The sequence below is a fragment of the Syngnathus scovelli genome, chromosome 10, assembly GCF_024217435.2.
Source record: "Syngnathus scovelli strain Florida chromosome 10, RoL_Ssco_1.2, whole genome shotgun sequence".
In the NCBI taxonomy this organism is placed as follows: Eukaryota; Metazoa; Chordata; class Actinopteri; order Syngnathiformes; family Syngnathidae; genus Syngnathus; species Syngnathus scovelli.
The window spans coordinates 8,789,901-8,812,911 of NC_090856.1; the positions used below are offsets into that span (position 1 = coordinate 8,789,901).

Sequence of the window (23,011 nt, forward strand, 5' to 3'; positions counted from 1 at the left end):
GGAAAGACGTGGGTTTGGTAAACGGCTCTTTATTTAACAAAACCAAAAACAAAGCTAACAACTACTGAACTGTAATGATAAAAAACATATACAAGTTGCTGCAAGAAATAAAATATATCAAATAACTATAACATAAATAGTTCGCCGCCACACGGCCCCAAGCACTGGCGTGGACTTCCAGGCGTGTGGCGGCGTGGCACTTCCAGACACGGAGGTGGAAGAGAGCTCCATAGAATAGGACCGGGCGTGCGTAAAAGCCATGTCCGAGCCCCATCCACCGTCCCCGACAGCCACCCGGCCGAGCACCGGCCCCCGACTTCCATCCACAGAGGTGAAAGGGAGCTCCATAGAGTAGGACCGGGCGTGCGTAAAAGCCATGTCTGAGCCCCATCCACCGTCCCCTGACAGCCACCCGGCCGAGCGCCAGCCCCCGACTTCCATCCACGGAGGTGAAAGAGCGCTCCGTAGAGTAGGACCGGGCGTGTGTAAAAGCCAAAATAGCTTTTCAAACCTTCTGTGACACTACAAATCATTAAATCTTTCAAACTCTTCGTCCTCCGTGTCACTTACAAAGCCGTTAATGATGCCGGTAGTGCGTGGGGCCCTTTGTCATCTTCGTCATCCCGTGATCGAATCTTTGTCCTTTATGTAAACAACCGCCGCGCCATGCTGCTGATGTCACTTGAAATTGAAATTACAGTAATCCCTTGCTACATCGCGGTTCGTTTATCGCGGTTTCACTTTTTAATTTTTTTTATTTTGAAAATCTATGAAAAAATTCACATATAAGTCGCTCCTCAGTATAAGTCGCCCCCCCACCCAAACTATGAAAAAAAACGCGATTTATAGTCCGAAAAATACGGTACTTCATATTGGGTGAAGGCTGATCAATTTTTACTATAACAGATAAATTGAATTGTTTGACTGGACCACTACTTCTCTCTTACAGACCAAAAGACCACAACCTCTATGTACATTGAAAACAGCCACAAAAATAAAAGGGAGCTATTGCAACAAGTTAAACCCAGTGTCAAAAATCCAACCTAGCGTCAAACACTTGAGACACTTTTTACAAATAGAGCTATCTGCATCTCTGCTTGGCAAAACGGGGAGGAAAAATTTAGCTCTTACACCTGGTAATCATTACAGAAATGAGAGACAGAGGAGGTGAAAATGCTGGGATGTAGGAAAAAAGACAAGAAATTCACACTTCTGCACTGGGACTTGCTAATGTCTCTGACCCCTTTATGCATAAACAGTTTAATTAACATGTATACATAACTTTCACTTTAACTGCTCATGGCATGTCAAATCAAAGTATCTGTCAGTGCTGTGAAGCACCGGGTTGATGCTGTGCAGGTCCTCGGTTCATATTCACCCCTGTCTAACAGCTCCAGCTGGCCAGAGAAGCTGGCAAGACCACATGAAGCCAGACAAACAGTCAGGTAGACAGCCAGGCTGCTTTGCTGTCAATTTGATGAGATAAACACCTCCCCATGCATGCTTTAACACCCACAACCAAGGGGCAGGACTTGATCGCTTTCATAGAGAGAGAAAAAAAAAATGCCTTTAACCAGCTTATAAAATAGTATAAATGTGAGATCATGGTTTTACATAGACTGTATGAGTAAAACTAATTGGAAACAAATGCAACATATATACAGTGTAACTTCTGAGTTCACAGTGACGAAATCAGTGCAGCCTTGGTATTTTAATGCTGTCTTTATGAGCCCCATTATTCGCCAAATAACCCGATTTGGCAATTTAAGTGGGTGTTCTAAATGGATGGAATAAATCAAGCCAAGGGAATTAGTGAGTAATGAAGTAAAATGACAATATAAAAACAATAAACCATGTAGTACATACAGCGGGGCAAAAAAGTATTTAGTCAGCCACCAATTGTGCAAGTTCTCCCACTTAAAAGATGAGAGATGCCTGTAATTTTCATCAAAGGTACACTTCAACTATGAGACATAAAAGGGAAAAAAAAATCCGGAAAATCACATTGTCTGATTTTTAAGGAGTTTATTTGCGAATTATGGTGGAAAATAAGTATTTAGTCAATAGCAAAAGTTGATATTAAAACTTTGTTATATACTCTTTGTTGGCAATGACAGAGGTCAAATGTGTTGTGTAAGTCTTCAAGAGGTTTTCTTACACCGTTGCTGGTATTCTGGCCCATTCCTCCATGCAGATCTCCTCGAGACAACTCATCCAGAAGGACACAAAGAACTGCAGCGCCATACAAAGGACACCATACAAAGAGCAACATTTGTTGGAAAGAGCTTTCCTTACTACTCGGACACCCACATGCACTCAACTCGGTTGTCACATTGAGCGGGAGACCCCCAAGTCAGTGTGCCACTACTGGGGCTATAGTTAGAAAGCGATCATATACACACACCGATGCTGGTGGAAACACTCATTGGTGTGCGATGGCTCAGGAGAGGAGGGAGAGTTATTAGCTTAGCCCTGAACCACCTACTTAATATAGGGGCCGGCAGTGATCACTAACAGAGCCTGGCAGAGGTGACAGCTTTTGGCCCTGCTTGAGGAAATCCAATTGAAAAGCAGCCAAGAGGAACAACAAGCCCAAAACAGATGTTGCTCGCTACCACCGACACAACTTGGGGCCTCGCGAGCCAGAGGCGACAAAACACAACAGTAACTCTGACGTAAACATGAACAGACAACAGACAAAACAGAATGCGTAAATGTAAGGTAGGATATGATCGAGTTCTGTGACTTGAATAGAACTGCGTACAGTATATACTGCAAAAGGAGATGGATGAATATATACCACTGGAGACAACACATTTTTGTTTCATATAGGAGTGTGATGGTTGATTTCATTTATCAAGTGTTTGCTTTTGAGAAAAAAATCTTGGTGTGGTTTGATTTTTTTATTTTTTTTATTTGAAAACCGTTGGAGTAACACACCTCCATACTGTATAATGGGAATTTGGAAAACCCTTAATCTATGTTGAAACAAAATATACAAAGCACAAAAAAAACAATAAATCAAAACATACAGGACATACTTGTGAAAAAAAATTTCAACAATCACCAGCAAAGCATCCCATTAATGACAACCAAAAAACCAAACATTTCATTGCTCTTCCCATTTTACCGGCAGGGCTTGTCGACAAGCATACAATAAACGTGCCCTCAAAACATCACAGCCCTTTTCTTTAAGAATAAATGAGCTTGGCAAGGTTGTCCTTCCATCGCCATTTTCAAATTCCTTTTTTTTCCCACTTCTTTCTTCTGCTACCACAAAAGAGCAATAAATGGTGGAGGTTGTGGATTGGAATAGACTGAAATCAATTGTATGTCTTTATTGCCTATCGATGACAAATGACGTTTGCCACTGCTCTAGCATTGAGCTGGTGTGTCATATTGATTTTACATCACAGCAACAAATGTTATTGAAGCAATAACAGATGAGCGCTCGCTTTTGTGTTAATGATTAAATAAACCCGTATGACCGAGGGTGGGTGGGAATGAGGCGATCATTCCATTTTTTGCTACACATGCTAACATAATTCTAAAATGTTTACACAAATTGGACTTATTGGGAGAGCAATGGCTTTTAGAAATGCCCCTTTGAAAAAAAAATCTCTACTAGGCACATGTGGTAATGGGATGGAGAGGTTGTGGGGCTATTGAGAGCGAGCGAAAGCGGACTGTAAACAAACTAGCTTTTAAACAAGACAATTTAGGGCTGGCGTGCCTTAAGCGCCAAGCAAAACATAGCTGTAGAAAACCGATCCAAAGATTCTGCACATGGGTCAAAGAAAGAGTCTTTGAAATAGTGAGGCAAAGTGTTCTGCCAATGGAGAGAACTGTTTAATTAACAATACTAAGGTATCCAAGGAGGCGCTCTGGGGCACCCCCTTGTCAAAGTGGATGTGCCTTCACTGTCAATCCCAGCATGTTTCTTGACCACTAAGTTTTCCCAAAGATGGAAGGCGGGCGGTGGTGGGGGTGGGGGTGAGCGTTGAACAGGAGGAAAACTTGGCAAAAGCAGCTGGACATTATATTCTTCTGAACAGAATGCATAAACATGCATTCTTTTACTGTTCGTAACTTAGTCACATTGGATATGAAATGAGAACATGTTATTTGAAAGTCTACAAATTACAATAATTTAACATCTGTGTTTATCTTAAACTTGATGTCCAAAAGTATTGGGAGTGTTAAGAAATTAATGAAATAATCAGGGATGGGTCTCAAAATCTTAGCCATGACAGCTGTGACATATGTATGCTTCCAATTTCATGGGAAAAGGTTTAGGAAGGCCCTTACTGACCTTCAGTATGGTCCATAAAGAAATGGCTAGGAGGTTGGTACTATGGCTTGTGTTCAATTTTTCCTCTTAACTTAAATAAAAGATCTAGTGCGGAAAACACTTCAAATTAACATGTCAAAAAGTTGCAAAGAAATGAATGGGGATGCCTGATAATTTGATTATGATTGACACTAAAAACAGATCGAATCTATTGGTTGTGTCAGAAGAAATTTCCACATTATGGGAATTGTGAATCCAACTTTTATTCTGACAGACCTCAGTAATCATTAAAAATTCTCAACAAACCACGAGTAGCATGCATGAGTGTTACTGTAAAACTACATAATATGATTAACAGGAGCAATATAAAGCATGCTCCTACTTGGAAGAAGCCTCACTTTATCATTTTCTTGTGCTTGTCTGCTTCTAGATACATCAATGTTTTGTGGCCATAAAAAGTGCATATTTTGCTCAAGGAACAACAGAATATTTGCCCTTGGTCTACTCTTCGGGCACGGGAGAAATGTGCCCTCTTATTCATATGCACACATTTGTAGGCATGAAAACAAATTTAAAATCGCTCGAATGATACGTCTTAGACGCACACACACACACACACACACACACATTCACCACCCGTTTGAACTGAAACATAAAATTGCACCGCTGACAAGACTGTGCAGCAGTGCCCTTGACTAGCAATGACAAATGGATGCAATATGCAAAATTGGAACAAGTTGCTTTTGGGTACCAAACAGGAAAAAAAAAAAAAAGATGGTTACAGGTATTATTATGGGATGGTTTTGCTCTCCCGTCTCACAGTTGAGGTGAGGCGAGCTGAGGTTAATGGCATGTGTCAAGATCACCAAGTATGGAGGCGAGAGCAGTGCAGACAAAGGGAAAGACAGAGCATCTTTCACGTTTTAAGGGTTAAACATGGTCAATGGGTGTGCCTTGTGCTTTTTTATTGCATTGAACATGTGACCTTGGATTTCATAGGAACTTACTCATACATTGTTTGAGTATGAGTACATACTGAGAGCTTTACAAAAAACGTTGCTATTCACTGCAAATCTGGGTCTTACGGTCCGTTTACAAGAGCTGCAGGAATATTTTTTGGATAATAATTACAAGTTGAAAATGAATCTTAACATCACCAATAATTCTCTAGTCAATTTTGATTAGTCAGAGAATAAAGTATTCATTTTACAACAGCATACAATAAATTATGTACGTAAATATTTGGTTGTATCGAGAGTTTGATAGTCTGTGTGGTAATTGGTGAATATGTGGCTTGTGCAAAATATGTGTTTCTATATCAAGGGGCTTCATAAAGCTGCAGTTCCCGCTGTGCGAGTGTGTGTTTGTGTGTTGCACTGCCACAGTGGCAGCATGTATCCATCATGATAAACAGGCAGACTTGCCGACTGTCACATGCAATCACACTTCACCACGGTTCGTGGGTCCTCAAAGTGAAAATGAATGGTAGTTCAACGACATGAAGACTTCATATATCTTCGTTTTTTTTCTCTCTTTGCTATCGCTGTCTTTTATTTGGATGGAGAGATTTTTTTTTTTCTCAAAGCCCAATTTAGTTGTTGTTGGCAGTGTCTCAAGCATGTTGTGGGTTAATGATTTTAATTACTGAAGAAATTTGAGGACATTTACAATTACCACAACACTTAATCCGAAAATAGTAATTACAAATACTCTAAGTACCCCAACAGCAACCCAGACGCTGCTCCACCAGACAAATAAGCGACAATAATTTACACTTTCTTCAAACTCAGAACCTCCCAGCTTAGGTAAGTGCTAACCGTTATTTGTGATTCAAGTTTATGTTAATAAGTTACTTTACAATGTCAAAATGAATTAACAATTCTGATGTTAATACACAATCCCGCCCCCCAAAAAAAACATATGACATAAAGCTATAATTTAACATGACAAGTGTTAACTGTTATAATCATCAAATTTGCAACCACTTGAAAGTCCAACGAGGGATAATGTCAGTCCTGCAGCTGTTGCAGCTCTCTCACACCATGGCAAGGATTGGCTTTAATGTAGTAATGACACAGTGCTCTAAAAAGAGGAGGAGATGAGAGGGTCTCTCTACCTCCCTCGCTCTCTCCCTAACCTGGCTCAGGCACTGCTCTTGCTAGCCAAGCTATTTGATTGGCACATGCTTTCACTTAACGAGGGATAATTACCAAGGAAAACAAGTGTGAGACCACATCTGCTCAGTGTAAAAAGAGGACCAGGCTTGGTGCAATCTGTCAGATGGGGCTTTCAGGTTGTGTGTGTGTGTGTTCACATTTGCCTGCCTGTGTGTGTGTGACTGAAGATTTTACCCGCCTTCTGTGGCCTCTAAGTCCAAGACAAACCCTCCAGGATCCACCCTCCACCTTGTCCCGACAAGACGCAGATTAATAGGAATCAGCATATGGCTGTAAACACTCAGCGGGAAGACCATATATGTATCCGTGCACACTGATGTGCATAGGAAATGACCTAAGCTATGTCGGGGACAAGCCAGGGGCCACCCCAGGAAGGGGTCAGTGAGGACAACCCTCTACATCCCAATCAAGATCCTGCTGGTCACGCTGTTGTTTCTTAGCTCACATTGCCACTGTTTTGTTTGCTTTCACAGAACAATAGTGGGTCTAGTAATTGCTAATAGGCCTCACCATACAGGACACTGAAATATCTCACCGGCATAATTCTGCTACGGATATACGAAGGAAACAATCACCCGATCACAATTTTGCTGGATCAATGACTACAGCGTGCAAAATCCTCTACCCAAGGGGGCGGGAAACTTTTTGGCAGACAGAGCCATAAATGCCCATTTTTTAAAATAATTTCCTGTGAGAGCCATACCATTTAAAAAAAAAACACAACAGGTTAAATACAAATAAATGCATGTATTTTAATTAAGACCAAAGATTTTTTGAGTGTACTGACGTTTTCTTTTTAAGAACGTTTTTAACGTCGCTAAGAGCCATATCTGGCTCGCAAGCCATAAATTCCCGACCCCTGCTCTACCCTCTTACCCTATGAAGTGACTCCATTGCCTTCCTCCACAAATACCGTAAGTTATACCATATTAAGCGTGCAACATACCAATCTACCTCTCCTATGTGTTTGTTCTTAAATTCCCAAAAAACAATATCAAAATTGGTACGATATGTTATCCATCCACCAAAAAAAGAGTTTAAAAAAAAAAGAACAGACAGCAGTGCTTATTTGCTTTGACCTTAATGCAGTGAAAAGAAAATGTCTCAATGTGAATTGGCACTAATATTTGACAGCCTTTTAACCTCCCGACACTCTAACCCCCACTTCAACTCTATCCCACCATCTCCCTGCCACCCACTAGAAGAACAACATGGTTTTGCTTTCTTGCCCTGTCCTGACCCAGTTCTCACTAATTATCCACAAAGTATGCATCAAAGCTGCAGAAATTCTACAGATCTACTGCAGTGTGGCAGTGTAACAGAAACCAGGACAATTTCTAACCTAATCACAACCAGCCAACGCCGAATGAATACTGTATGCATGTATTGTATGTATAAATTTAAACCCCCAAAACTAGATTTTTGTGAGCAACAAAAATAAAGGAGGCGAAAATAAAAATAGCACGGCCATTGCCACCCCACAATGTTGTCAACTGACAGGGTGTGTGACGGTGATGTAGGGCAGTGAGATCAAGAGTTCTGAATCTGATGAAAGGGCACATCTGCTGGGGTTAAAACTTCTAATCCTCACCTTCCTACTTTTTGACACTGCCGTTTGTGAGGACTGAACAAAAACGTCCTCACAAGGTATAAGTCCCCCCCCTCCTCCCCCTACAGTTGTTTCAAATTGAAATTGTTCTTCAAAAAGCCAGAAAGCTGTGTAGAACCACACACAGGTAAGGCGAGACACACACTAAAATGATGGTTTGCTTTCTTATGACACAGGCTATTACCAAATTGAGCAGGCAGGTAATTCTAAGCCAAATAAATGTCAGCAGGTTTAACACAAAGAGAGGCCTTACAACGCTAGGAATTTTCTCCCTCTTTTAACAGGAAGTGTGTTATTCACTTTATTTTTCACATCTGATATTATGCCGTTTCTTGACTTTTCTCTTTGATACAAGTTAAGAATAAAGGATTTCATAATACTGTCGAAATTGATTCATTTTAGTCCTTTTTTTATTGAGGGGAGTGAAGGCATTGTGTTGCGTGAAAGACTTAATTTTGACTGTAAAAATAAGTGACCACAATGTGAAATCAGCCACAATTTAAATTCGAACAGATAAAAGTGTAAAATGCAAGAAAACAGGCAAACATGGAAAAAGACAAATAAGTACAAGTTGAGACAAAACACTATAAATATACAACTTAAAAAGGCTGTTCAACGCCCTCATTAGAAGTGGCACCTCAGAGAGGCTTGGTGAGAATCAGTCTGACCTTGGTATCCTGTTTGAATATTGTTTTAATGCTGCGGCTGGTAATTGAGGATGCAATACAAACAGGACTACTTTTCAAAGGGAAAGTTATTTTCCCTCACAATGGAAATGCAAACAATCATGTTGCGCGTTTGTTTGTTTTTCAACCGCACCTCATAATTATCAAAGACACCAATTAAAACATGGATTTATAAATAAATCTACATGATTATACCTATGACTACTTAAACTTGAAAGTTTTCATCATCCTTACATTATTGTTTAAATATAGAACATAATGGACATTGCATGTGGCTAGCATGTCCGAAACAGTCGAGTTTTTTCTTGCCTTGCTTGTGTGGGTTGCTGGACGAATGGAACATCGTTCATTTTCTATACTGCTTATACAACTACCAAATGTCAAATTTTATTTATATAAAAAAAATAGGCAATTCCCCCAAATTGAGTAAACAGTTCAATGTTATACTAGCAACTCAAATGTACAGTTTGTTTGTCGAGTAGAAATGTGGGGAATTAGAACTTGAAAAGGTATGGGCAATATTGTCCAAAAGTGATTGTAAAATGAAGTTTCAAATTTGCTTCATGAACCAGTTGTTGTATTTTTTGACTCCTCTAGAAAAATACACGGAGTTGCCATTTCTTAAAATCTTCTATTCAAACCAACAGGACCATCTAGAGCGGTCAAAACTGGTTCATGAAGCCAATTAGAAGCTTCATTTTTACATCACATCACAATACCAAAATCTAACAAAAAATAGAATAAAATGGACAAGACAAGTTAAATTAGCTGGGCATCAGCTGACACCTAGTATTTCGGCAGCGTAACATTTTTGTTATAACGCAACTTCCTTCATCTGCCCACTTTGTTGTCTTCAGCTTCTTGTTGCACTCACCTCACCCGTTGCTCAAACTTGTTGATGGTTTGATGTTATGGCCTAATAATAGGATGGGCAGAGCAGGGCCAAGAGCCTATTATACCTAGGTAATGGATAGTGCGAAAAGTTTTGAATGACATTGCCTAGAGATTGGATGACAGTGGGTGGCGCGATTTATGGGCCCCACAAACACTCTCTTGCCCCCTTACCACATGTGCTATTTATCTTTCACCTGATAAGTAAGTAGATGAGGCATGCCTGTATTTATGGTAAAGATGCACATAAAACTTACTCCGAGATAGAAGTTCAAACAGACTCAAGAGAATAGCATAGCTCCTGAAACTTTGCAGATGCTGTGTCGTGATTGTTTGAATGAATGAGTGCCTTTTCAATAAAAACTTTATTCATCCCGTGAGGGAAATTATATTGTCAAAAAGAAATATTTATAATAACCACCAAAAAGGAGTAACTCAAAATTCGGTTTGATTACTTTACAGTAAATATATAGAAGCGGTGGGGAAAAATAAAATAAAATCACCAAGAGGAAAATAAAGGAATTTCCAATTGTTCAAAATACTGTAGGTGCCTGCTGTAAATGGATCAAGTTACAAAAACACTGTAAAAATAACTGTCTTTTGGATATGTCTTCCTTTTCAGAGTTTTAAAACTATAATAACATATACTGTGAATGTTGACTCAAGTTGCTCGATTACAGTGAAGAGCAATAGTTCAACTAAAAGAAGTGTGGAGGCATATTACAGAGGGTCACAAGGGAAAAGGAGGACTAGAAGTGTACGATCACGCGTAATGAAATGTCAACATTATCTGTTTTATTGATTCAACAGTAAAAGCCTAACACTTTAGCTTTATGGTGCTCTGGCTTGGGCCAGTAAAAATGACGGGCAAACAACAACAATTCTACGAAACCTTTTTTTTTTCTAATTCCCAATAATTTTCAGCAATGTTTTGCATAGTCTTGGGTGTAATGTGCCTTTTGCCTGAAATCCGCTGGCATAGGCTACGGCACACCAACGACCCTAGTGAGAATGAGCAGTATAGAATACCACTATTAGGAATGGTTATGGAGTCCATAGAATTGAGCAGTGAGAGAAAAGTCACCATTTATATCGAAATTCACAAGAAATGTAATGAAAGGGATACATACTTTTAATTATATTCCATTATACTTGGACTTTTAGTGACCAGCTCTTGTATCACTGCAACAAGAAACACCTCACACTCTGACTTCAGACACAGTATGTCTCTGGAAATGAATGATGTCAAATCATCCAGAACGACCTTTGTGAGGTCAGAGGTCACAAATGTTGGACCTGAGCGTCTGGCTCACAATTTTCATCCCAAAGGTGTTTGATGGGATTCAGGTCAGAACTCTCTAATGAAGTCAGTTACTGCCATTGACAACAAAAGATGCCAAATATGCATGATAACTGTGACAGATGACAGTGGTAAGATAAAGGAAGACCCATTGATAAAGGTTTAGAACAAAAACACAGAAATTACTCTAATGAGAAAGGATCAATATGTTCAGGCTAATTAGCACAGCAAAACCATGTGCATTAATTATCTTCATGGAAAAATATCCTTAGCTATAGGGAAGAAGCTATTTGTTGCGAGTAGCCCACTTAATTATTAGACAACAGTTAAAACCATTATTGATTCTTTCCTTAAAATACAGCTCAATTAAATATTCTACAGCTGATGGATTCTGGTGATGTGAACAACTACTAACCTTTGAGAATTTCATGGAAAAAAAAAAGGGAGCAAAAGGATCTGAGAATCGAGGCAATAATTATCTATAAAAGTTTACCACAAATTTTCAACAATGTCAGCAACACCAAGGTAAAGAATTTGACTGTAATATAGCTCCTCTCTAAAATTATGTGATAAATCTACCCTTCAGATTTTAGCACTAAAAGCATTTGAATTGATCATCACAATCATGTTGACCTTAGATTGCCTATGACGGGAATAATGCAAATAAACAATATAAATGCAATTCAACTGTTAAAATAAAATAAAAAACTCTGTCATTTTTTTATTACTCCCATTTCTGCACTAGCCTTTGCTACTGACAAATAAAAGCCTTGACAAACTGTGTACATTCAGAGAAAAAGCAGAAGGTGTGATGGAAAACCTTTCAACTTCTCATTACAGGAAAAAAAACCCACTGGATTAAGTTTGTAGCTAGAGTTTTTTTTTCCTGGTTGCAGTTGTGTTTTCATTCTTATATTTTTCTAATGGAATGTAAGAAATGGAGGATGACATTGAGGTTATGCTAATTTGGTTAGAGTGAGAACTACCACCACGTACGTTTAAATATTTGTTTCATCTTCATTAGGTTTTCACTTTACTTTACTGTAGATGATAATAATAATAATAATAATGTTCACTATGATTCATGTGTGGGTTATTGTATGCTTGTAACATCTTTGCTATTGTGTCACTTGGTGTGTACCTGTAGAGAATTGAGAAGGATGAAGATGTAGGCCATGACAATGGAGAAAGGCACGAGGACACCACACAGCCACGTCAATCCAAGAATGGGCAGCAGAACCAAAACTGCTTTAACAGCAGCCCTGTGACCATATGACAATAATGTTAAGCATACAGTACCCATGCATGGTTTTAACACACACAAATGATAAAGAGGCTAAACATGATGGCAAACCATCCTGGGTTAATATTCAAATCATTCCTTATGGACATTGGCGCTTTTCTAACTTTTTCTACTTAGCAGTTTTTGGGAGGATATTTGTCCTTGTCGTTGTCTAACCTTGAATGACTAGCAGTGGCTGTGTGGCTGGGAAGACCCACAGGGTGACAACTTCCCACCTTAAATCTCATTTAATTCTATTTAGAGTGGAATTAGCTTCCCACTCAGGTGACTGCCAAACCACACCAGCTGTGAATGTGTGTGTTCAAATTGTGACAGGGATGGCGGCAGGCCCTAGCTTATTCATTGGAGGAATTTGTTTAAGTTTCCAAGATGGCTGCCACCCAGGGGTGCCAAATGGTTCAAGGACAGCTTTGAAAATGTGTATAGTGTGCCTACTGTGAGGCCTGGTGGGCTGAGGTTGAGAAAAAAAAATACACACTTTGACATAACTTTCACCAATAGAATCATTTACAAGACTTCTGGTCGGAAATCTACTGGATCACATGTGGGAGAGATTCACGCAGATTAGTTCATACTAGTTTGACCAGAAACACAGCTGTGCTGTTTCTGCATGGCAACGTAAAGTACAAAAAAGACAAATCAGCCCAACATTTTTTACACCCGTATTTACAATGAAAATGGAAAGCCCTAGCTAATTATTTTCATATTGCAATGGTTAACGTGATTGGCTAGTTTATTTGATTAGACATTTGAGTCGGAATTGATTTTTGGCCTGACTTCAAATGACCAACTACTGTAAATTTAGAATTATAGATATTGTAGAAAGGCAGACTTTTAACACTTCCTCATCTTAATATTTTCTTTATCATGTTATAATCAATATGTATTGATGAAATTTGGAAGATGTTGCAAAAAAAATGCTCACTGAGTTTACAGAGTACGTTTGAAAAAAATAATAATTTAGACAATTGTCTTTTTAAGGGTTATTTTAGTTTTTAACAAATGTTTCTGAAGTTTATATAACTCATACAATCAAATATATTCCTGCTTGTTTCCTCATTGAAATTGCAGAAATCATACATAACTTCAGCTATATGTGGACCTTTTTTCTAAATCCCATTCCTAATTTGCTAGTCAAAATGGGTGGAAAAAAGCAGAATTGCATTATAAACATTAGTTTATAACAGAGCCAAATCATTTAAAAAGTCAAACTGTATACCCGATTATATTAGCATAATATGTTATCTAATTGTCAATACAGAAAAAGACAATTTGTCTGAATTAATTCATGTGTCTGATCAAAAGTAAAAGACCCTAAAACATTCAGGGACAGAGGGCTTGAAAGCATTTGAAGTGGCTGAAAACTGATGAATATTTTATAGACAACACTAATATAATCAATTCAAAATGTATTTCTATCTTACTTGATGAATGAGCCTCACTATTTTACAAATGACAAATCCTTTTCTCTGGTGCCTTCAAAAGACAGCCGCCTGTTCCAAGGCCTGTCGCTTTGTTGAATAAGCTTTAAAAAGAGGACAAATAGCGCCCCCTCATGGCTAATACCTAACTTGCTCGTAGGTTTGTTCCAGAGGACTAGCACCCATCGCCAACATAATGGAGCGCCTCTTGGCTGTGGAGATAGTGATGACCACCACCCTAGTAAGTACCATGACATTCACCTGTAATAAAATATAAATAAAAAAACATTCACAATACTTATTATTACAAAAAAAATCAGGGGGACAATTTGATTTTTTTTTTCAACAAACTTACACACAAACAAAAAAATACGGTACCGACTACGAAGCAAACAAAACACAAAAAACGGAAAAAGATGGATTAAGAAGTTTATAACGGAATTATTTTGAATCTTGGATCTCTTAGTTGCAGTGCAGTTCGCAGGCATACAATGGGTGAATGTTACTTGCACGTGGCATCATCGGTCATGTCAGCAATGAACAAAATACATTATACTGTAAATCGAGGTATGGCTCGGGTGTAATTTACTGACCATGATAATGAAGATGACAGGCCCAGCAAAGCCCCATATGACACCGTTCTGGACACTGAGCCAACAATAGCCATCCGCCAAGTATTTGCCTGAGGCCGAAGCCAATGTGATGGTGACTATAAGCACTGGCAGACCTAAAAGAAGGAGGAGAAGTTAAAAAAATAACAGTGGAGACAAAGGATTGTGAAGAGTAACATAAATGAATAGAACAAAATGTAGGCAAAATGCAAGATAAATGATGTCACAGGACTATTTTAATGGAAATACTATTTTGCTATTTCAGATTGGACGTTCATAATGTAATAGAATTGAGAGTATCCCAAGATAAAATCACTGTACCCCAGCCGATGAGATAATAATACTTCATGTGTCTTTCTTCACTGAGGTTGACAGCAACCACCTTGCTCCAAAGCAGCAGACCCTCAACCAGCATCCAGCTGAAGGCAGCCATAAAGAAGAGGTGGAGCAATGCTGCCACAAGTGTACACGCAATCTACGAGCACAGCAAAGCAGATACAAAATCATACTTTCTGTTTCAGATACTCAGTAATACGCTTGAGTGATCCAAAGTAAATGTACCTTGAGTAAATATACCTTTAGAGACACTGCTTTCACTACATTTACTGAATTTATATGCATATACACACACAGGACAGTTCTTCCTACTGTTATAATAGCACAGTATTTATTTATTTATTTATTTATTTATTTATTTATTTATTTATTTATTTATTTATTTATTTATTTTTAATCAGCAAATTTCAGTTATTTAGTTTTGGGAGAATCCCCAAATGTCACTACAGTACATACACTTGGATTACTTGGCCAGGCAAAATGGTAAATATACACCCGAGACAATTCAGATCAATTAAATATGAACTGACTAAAATGCCTCATTAAAATCGACAGGAGAGACACTTAATGACCGCTTGGGATATTTTGTACATATCAAACCATTTATTGAATAGTCCAAAAAGCAACCCCAAGAGGTACAGCTGACCCGGGCATGACCTAGGGTCAAATGATCAACTACTGACCCATGATTGACCATTGGGTGAATATAGGACATTAGAGTTTTGTATCACATTATGTGTTAGCAGTTTAAAAACACATTTAGCAAATTACAATCATGATTATCATACCGAATAAGAATCATTTAAATTGAACAATCGGTATAGTATATTGTGAGTAAAACTTAAACTTTATTTAAGGGGTCATTATCACTAATTGATCACCATCACTAATTACTGTCTTGTCACCCAATTCAATGAGTTTATACTGCACCTTGTTGTGAATGGCCGAGCCACTGCAGAGCAGAATCACTTGAGCACAGATCAGCGCGATGAACAAGTTCTTATGGATGGATGTCCTATCAGATCGAGGTATGCTAGCGGAAAACAAGTGAAAAATGATTTGAATTTTGTGAAGCTTTCACAAAAGACTGTCAATAGAAACAAAAATATTAAATAGATCATTGAATTAAATTATCGATAACTAAATAATACACTCGTATTGTTTAATGCCTTTATGCATATCACATGTACAAGGCAAGCTGACACTCAATAGACTACAGTAAATAAATTTTGATAGCAGCTCCTTCATGGCCTATTGCGATCCCTCTGTGACCCTTCAGCTAATTACCAGCCGCAAAATGCTACCATAAACCTTTGGAGTGAACTCACGTGCACACAACTGTAATTAGAAGATTAGCACCAGTCAATATTCTAAATGGCCACAGAAGAAAAGCAATGCCTGCTACTACAACGATGACCATATAGTGATCTTTTTGGTGTATTGGTGGGACATCAAAACCATTTAAGAGAACAGTTGAATACCGCTTTCATTAACCGAGAGTCAAGTAATTTTGCGGATGAGCAAGACAGCATTAGGAAATACTCACTCCAACACAGTGAACAGCATCAATGTCACCACCAGAGCACACAAAGATGCTCCCGAGCCAATGAAGGTCAGCTTGGTCAAAACAAGCTCTTCCTCAGGAGTCCACTGGGACGATGGGTGAAAAATGGGTGCATAAAAAAAGAAGAGTGGAGAATATTGTTAGCTAGGGCTTACTAAACCTGTGCCTTCCAATAAAAAAAAAAACTGCCAAATACAAATAAGCATGTTTTAAAACTAGAAGATCACTGTGATTGTCACCTGTTGGATAAAAACAGACTCCAGTACATTTTAAAAATAATTTTGTGTTTAATACTGTACATGCCAAATGACTCACCTTTGGATTCAAGTAATTCATCAATACTGCAAAGTTTGTGGTATGGTTGCATAGACAGGAAGTAACGCCAGAGCCAGCAAAGATCACACTGCAGCCATCACTGGACCAACCACTGGTATGATTATTCCTATGACACACCACAAAGAAATGCACAAGAACACAATCACTAACTACGTGATAAAATGACACAATTGTATTCACTGTTTTGCTGATGAAACCTACATCAGGCTGAAATTCCAGAAGGCACAGACTGGGGAAGATCTCTGCACATAGTCCATCTGGAAACAGAAACAAATTCAGCACTACATTTTGGTGATAACATTTATTGAAATTTCTTGCAATGCAATGGCATGTGAACTAATTGCAATTTTATGACAACTCTAGTGTAGTGCTCATAAGGGATGGGCTGTGAGAACATAAGCATTGTATGAACTCAAAGTGATATGGTATCTCCTTTGTGATACTTAAAGGGTGAAGTATGCAAGTCGGTTGTTATTAGGAATGGACATTTGAGTACATTTAATTAATCAACTATGGTGAATGTGAAGATTGATTATTTATTATTATTTTGTTAAAATTATTTTACTGAGATTGGAGAATTTCACTACTGTTTCAACACCAATGTTGTACTGAGCATAATGGTTGGCAAAAGTCTTCATGGGTGTAGCTCAACTTCCCATAGCCAAGATTGCAAGATGTGCAAACTTTGCAGCCAAGTAGTGCACTGCATTTTGCTTTAATTGCGAGATCACACAGCAATCACTTCGACACAGCCAGTCAAATTCTTAAAAATACTTAGAATCAATAAATAAATAGTCATTCCTATTTCTAGTTGCAATTCATTCAGCCGTATATACAAGCAACATATCTAATCCCTGGCCCTATGAGATGAGCAAGTTCAATCTTCAATGTTGAACAAGACATTTTCACTGAAGCGCAATATAAGGATTATTACTCAAGCTTGCTTACCCCATGTGATGACGATAACGTGTACTTGACAGCAACAGGGATTGTTTGGGCCTTTGAAGCATCGCGGAGGGTGGCTGATATCACAGCAGAAGCCAAGTGACCTGAGACAAATCTAAAGAGACACATCCTCAGTAAATGCTAGTTAAAGAGGAGGGAAAAATCTTTACATTTCCTCCAACACGATTGCCTTTTTAGAGTATAAGATCATTAAATGTCCAACCTTTCCACTTGATCATGCCGACTCAGAAAAGGCTCTGCAGCACCAGATAAAATCTCATTCAAATGGCTGTAGTGAGTGTGAATAAACATCACATCCTTATGTCCTAAAATCAGAAAAGAAATTGTGCCGGTAAAAATAATGTGGAGCAAAGTGCAGCAAGATTTTGTCTATTTTTGTTACCAAGTTTCTGAATTCTCTGCAACTCTGAGTCTGGGATTAGCAGCTCATCCTGAGCAGTTCCCCTCATTGTGCTGGAGCTGATGTCAAATGGTTTAAATGATTGACAGCAGCTTATTTCAGTCAGTTTGTGGCTCCTTATGAGTACGTCTACTCACAAAAACAGCAGAAGCCACGGCGCAAAGAAAAACACAAAAAGCACATTTAATGTAAAACAAAAAACGGAATGATGGATGTTATTAAGTAGACCAGTGAAAAATTACGCTTTCTGATATTTGTAACCCTCCAGAGAAATTACTAAAACCAATAACATATGTGGTACTACTAGTATTAAATGTAGGCATATCACAATATGTTATGGTATATATTAAGATGTTTTAGACATTACCTATGTTCTTGGTAGAAAGTGAGAAGCTTTTTCCCTCAGCAGATAGTATGTCTGCCAGAGTTTCAGAAAGACTGTCAATACTATTGACGATTGTAAAAGGTCCCATGTTGATCTGTTGAAGAAAATCAGATAAAAAAAACAAACAAACATTTCAATTATGCATCATGCCAGGAATTTTGGCTTGTTAAAAATGACATAAGAGAAAAGAAAATAATTCAAGGTGTATCTTCATCAAAAGGATATTTTTGTCAATCCTCACCCCGCCATCGGTTAAACCAATCCATTGTTGAGCCACATGAGGCTCTAGAATCAGACTCGACATCTTTACGTAATCTTTAGCAATGGACGTCATGGCCTCTGCAGCATTAGTGCCGGTTGCATGGCTACTAGCCAGTGCAGACAAGCCCATCTCCATCCTTTCAGACACATAGTGGATATCATTGGACGTGAGGACATTGGGACCACCAGCCTCAATTTTGTGCAGGACAGCCAGGGCCAGCTGATGCAGTGAATTTATTTCTCTGTCCCAGGAAGGAATCTGCTCCTTTAACATCCAAAAGAGATGATAGATAAATATTAGTTTACGCTATTATGTAGTGTTATATTCCTACAATAATAAATTTTTGCCTTAAAACGTAACATTTACAAACATAAAAAAGGACACTGAGAAAGTTTAACTTACAGGACCGGGTAAAGGATACTGGTTCGATATGCTGAAGAATGGCAGCTTTGGGGAATGGGAATCATCCGGAACTTCTATAACTAACAAAATGGAATTGCATTCATAAAAGCAAGTTAATAAAAAAAAAATATTACACACAAAATATTAATAATATTAAACAGTGGTTTTCCAAGTGTTTTGCACACCTCCCCAGGAGGTAAACAGAGAATAGAAGAAAAAAATTAAACTTGCTATGCTACTGTAAGCTACTGTGGCCACTATTTTTGTGCCAAACACAAATTTGGCCCAAACCTCTGTCTGACTATGCACATGGGTGGAGTTTACTTTCTTTTGTTATTTTGGTAGACAGGCGCAGGTCTAAAAGGGCATCATTAGACCTAAAGCTCTGCCAACTTGCGCCTCAATCAAATCCAGCAAAATCGCATCACACAACCTGTGCCACAACTTACACCTGCTTCGAGCTTGTCCAAATTCTAGTCTATTTTCAGTCAACAAATTGTAAGGGGGAGTATAATAGAAAACAGTCCCCAGCGAGGTGCAACTCAAATTCTGAAACAGTAAACTAGAGGTGCACCTGTCGACAAAAATAGGCCCCTTCAAGTTAAAAATTTATTTTTACGCTTTTTCGTTTGAGAAGGGGAGAGACAGAGTCTAGGGCAAGCAGAAAATAGAAAATCGGCTTTTCAACACAGGCTGATACTAAATTATTTACATATGTTACAAAATGCTATTTTGACACACATAAAAATGGCATAGCATTGTCACAATACACATTGTCAAAGGCACCTTTCTTGTACTGGCAGACGGTTCCTCGATAAGTGTCACAGTCGTCGTGGCCCAAACTCCCTGTAACAGGATCAAAAATGTCGCAGACTCCGTCAGGCTGGGGGGTTTGGACAAACTCTAGGGAAAATGTGCGATTCTCTGAGGAATCTCCAGCCAAGATAGAGTCCAAAAAGACAGATATGTTACCTAGATGAATAAAAGCAGAGGGTTAAAAAAAAAAAAAAACCTAATATAGCCATGATGATAAACAACAACACTGTTTAATTTTGGCCAACGTTTCTTCTTGAACGTTTCCACATTACTAACCTACATTATTCAATCACCTACCCAAGTCCTACGGCAGCAAAAGAAGCAAAATGAAAAAAAAAAAATCCACAAATCCCTAAAACTGTTTGTTCCTGGGCAGCAAGTTATTTAATGAGTATAAATGTGTTCAACGTACTGGGAAGTGAATTTTGGACACTCTGTGCTCATAGGGGACTATGAAGTCAGAATGGGACAGAGTTTGCTGTTATGGGTGGATTACAAGTGACGTGAGCCACAAAACATTTACAAGAACTGTAAGGAGCTGAAATTGGGTAGAGCAGGGGAAACGGGCTTGAGAGGGATTCTGTCAGACCACAAACCCCATTAAACATTAATAATGAGCATGTGTGATTTTTTTAACATGTTGAAGTTGGCTAAAGTGGGGAAGAACTCTCTTTCAAACTGAATTCTTTGTGTTGTTGATGCTGCAAATAAAAAGTACTTACTTTATAGTTCTCATTTTTCCGGTGCAATCTGAAGTAAATACTACTATCACTGCATTAAATTTCAATTGCTTTCTTTTGTTCCGTACTGGCAATGAAACGAGTTTTGCTACCCATTTGGAACAACTATGCACAGTTTTGGATGTAACTTTGCTGACTTCATTAGATAAGAAAAGCTCATTTACTTTTGAAAGTTTAAGATTTGATCCTATGTTTATGTTTTCAAACAAATGTCAGTCATGTCATTTTCTACATTCTAAGAATACATTTTAAAGAGAATTTGTTTGAGGCAGATACTTTGTGTAAAAGTGTGTGTGTGTGGGGCGGGGCGAGTCTTTTTCAATATTTTGATTGAGATTCAGTTGTTTGGTTCCCCAAATACACACACACACACATTTCCAAATGGGTGGATTCCCCACATTAATGCTTCTCAGATTTTTGGCAAACGTGCAAACGTGTGCATCCCAGAATGACTTTCGACTAGCCTCTATGTGATTGTTTTTCTGCACAGCAACCATACCCGCCCTGAATACCAGTGCAGCAACGATACCGTGCCAAACCATGTGCATGCAGTAGATTTGTGTCTGTTCTTGATGAGATCTTCTTTAAATGAATGTGGTAGACTTTCATTTTTTCCCCCATTATGATGATGCTGAAAGCTGGCCAAATTACCTATTATATGGGCTCCTGCTCCACAGCTTTGGAAGAGAGGACTCTATTTCCATGGATGCCTAGTTCCACTTGAAAATCAGCCCAGATATGTTGGGTGGACATAACTTTTCCATAAAACTTTCACTTCTTTTCAGTACTTGATCCCATATGTGAATCTCAGTGATGCTTCCTGAGAATGACTCATACTCCTCAAATGAGCCCCCAAAGGTGTCCTGCTCCTGACCGATAATAAAAAGGCCATCTGGCCCAATGCTGTCAAAAGTGTTCAAGACATTCCCAATGTAGATTGTATGGCCATCGGCTAATAGTGTCTAGCGTCCACCGTTCTGTTTCCAAGAAACGCAAATTCAGTGCCAGGATCCGTCGGGGATGAAGACTTCTTGGTAAGCACCATGAATACCATGTACTAGCAGAGCCAGCTGTGCAGGCTTTCCTTGGATAAGGTTTGCACAAAGCTGGAAATCATTAATATATGACTGGGTGGAATAAGAAACAGCGCTGGAAATTGCAAAGCAGTTAGGGTCTGAAAACTTGTGAAGAGGATGCACAATCTTCCGGTTTGAGTGCTCGCTGAGCCCCAGAGCCAAAGTTTCACCTGATTTTTTTTCCCTCGACCATACACAAAACAGAAACACCGCTATAAGACCAAGCTGGCTTGCATAACCCTTGTTAATGTAAAAAAGAAATATTGTAAAAGCTAATGCAGACTAATGTGTAGCTAGAATACAGTACAACGAAACCTTTATAGTCAAATACAATCCAACCTGGGTCGATTTAGAAACCCTTACCTTAAATGGTTACAGCAATAATCCATTCCTGAGCCTACCTGTCATCATCATAAAACTGTGAATGAAATATCATTGACACTGAAGCGCAAAAATAAGATATTTTAATGTCCAAACCATTTTTTAAAACTCAGTCTTGCAAACGTATATTCCTGATTTCGTACAACTTTACATTTTTAAGCCTCTCTCTGCAAATGCTCCCCTTTGGAATAGATAGTACAAAACGCCAAAGAAAAGCGAAACTTATGTCTCATGATGTCATGCAAAAGGACAGCTCAGGAATAAATATGTAAGTAGTGAACTTACTTTGCAGATGAGTAGTGAATTTCTTGGCAATCCACACAGCTTCAGAAATGTTTATGGACTTCAAATAGTTATTTATCTCTTGTTTCTCAACTGAACTGGAGACACTCGCTAAGGCCCCAGAGCGCTGGTAACACAGTTCGTCTGCACTGCCCCATTGCAAATCATCGGGTATGTATTCATACAATGTCTCCTCATATATAAGGGCTCTGCTTTCCAGTAAAAGAGCTGTTAAAATAGAAAACTTTCATTATTATTGACAACAACAAAAAAAAGTTATAATTGTCTACAATTGCTTCAGCTGAACTGATTTGTAGAGCAATTTAAAACAACAACCGCTGCATACAAAGTGCTGTACATGGAGCAAAGTAAGTCATAGAACAAACACGGTTAAGATAATAAATAAATAACAAAGACAGTAAAAGGAACCAAAACATTCAAACTGAAACCAAGTCAAAAGCCAAAAAATAAAAGACAGATGGGCAGCGAGTCTAACATTTAGCAGGCGCTCTTTCCAAAGAGTAGGACTGGCAACGGAATCCCACAAGGAGATATATTTAAAATAAAATAATAATAATAAATAAAATGTTTTATTCCCCTTGATGGAATTTAACTTCTACAGTACGTAAAGAGACGACTTACATCTTGATTTCTATACAAATAAATAAGATTTACTTGACATTTTTAACTGAAAGGGGTGTCAAACTCCAGTCGTAATTATTCAGGATTATTATCAGAATACTGCAGAACATGAGGGTGAACTGATCATTTGAATC

The 23,011-nt window shown here is 38.5% G+C and overlaps 1 protein-coding gene across 4 annotated transcripts in view; it reads right to left on the bottom strand.

Moving 5' to 3' along the window:
* LOC125969012 (adhesion G-protein coupled receptor D2) overlaps positions 1-23,011 on the bottom strand; it is a 55,020-nt gene that overhangs the window by 31,075 nt on the left and 934 nt on the right. For all 4 annotated transcript variants that reach the window (XM_049720672.1, XM_049720682.1, XM_049720662.1 and 1 more), the window contains exons 4-19: positions 22,239-22,463; positions 19,727-19,912; positions 18,941-19,020; positions 18,518-18,802; positions 18,259-18,370; positions 17,874-18,020; positions 17,694-17,796; positions 17,474-17,585; positions 16,727-16,782; positions 16,505-16,631; positions 16,172-16,275; positions 15,556-15,658; positions 14,611-14,764; positions 14,272-14,405; positions 13,824-13,939; positions 12,096-12,216 (exon numbers count right to left, since the gene is read on the bottom strand). In XM_049720672.1, the coding sequence (XP_049576629.1) occupies positions 12,096-12,216; positions 13,824-13,939; positions 14,272-14,405; positions 14,611-14,764; positions 15,556-15,658; positions 16,172-16,275; positions 16,505-16,631; positions 16,727-16,782; positions 17,474-17,585; positions 17,694-17,796; positions 17,874-18,020; positions 18,259-18,370; positions 18,518-18,802; positions 18,941-19,020; positions 19,727-19,912; positions 22,239-22,463 (2,165 nt within the window). The remainder of the gene's footprint in view (positions 1-12,095; positions 12,217-13,823; positions 13,940-14,271; positions 14,406-14,610; positions 14,765-15,555; positions 15,659-16,171; positions 16,276-16,504; positions 16,632-16,726; positions 16,783-17,473; positions 17,586-17,693; positions 17,797-17,873; positions 18,021-18,258; positions 18,371-18,517; positions 18,803-18,940; positions 19,021-19,726; positions 19,913-22,238; positions 22,464-23,011) is intronic.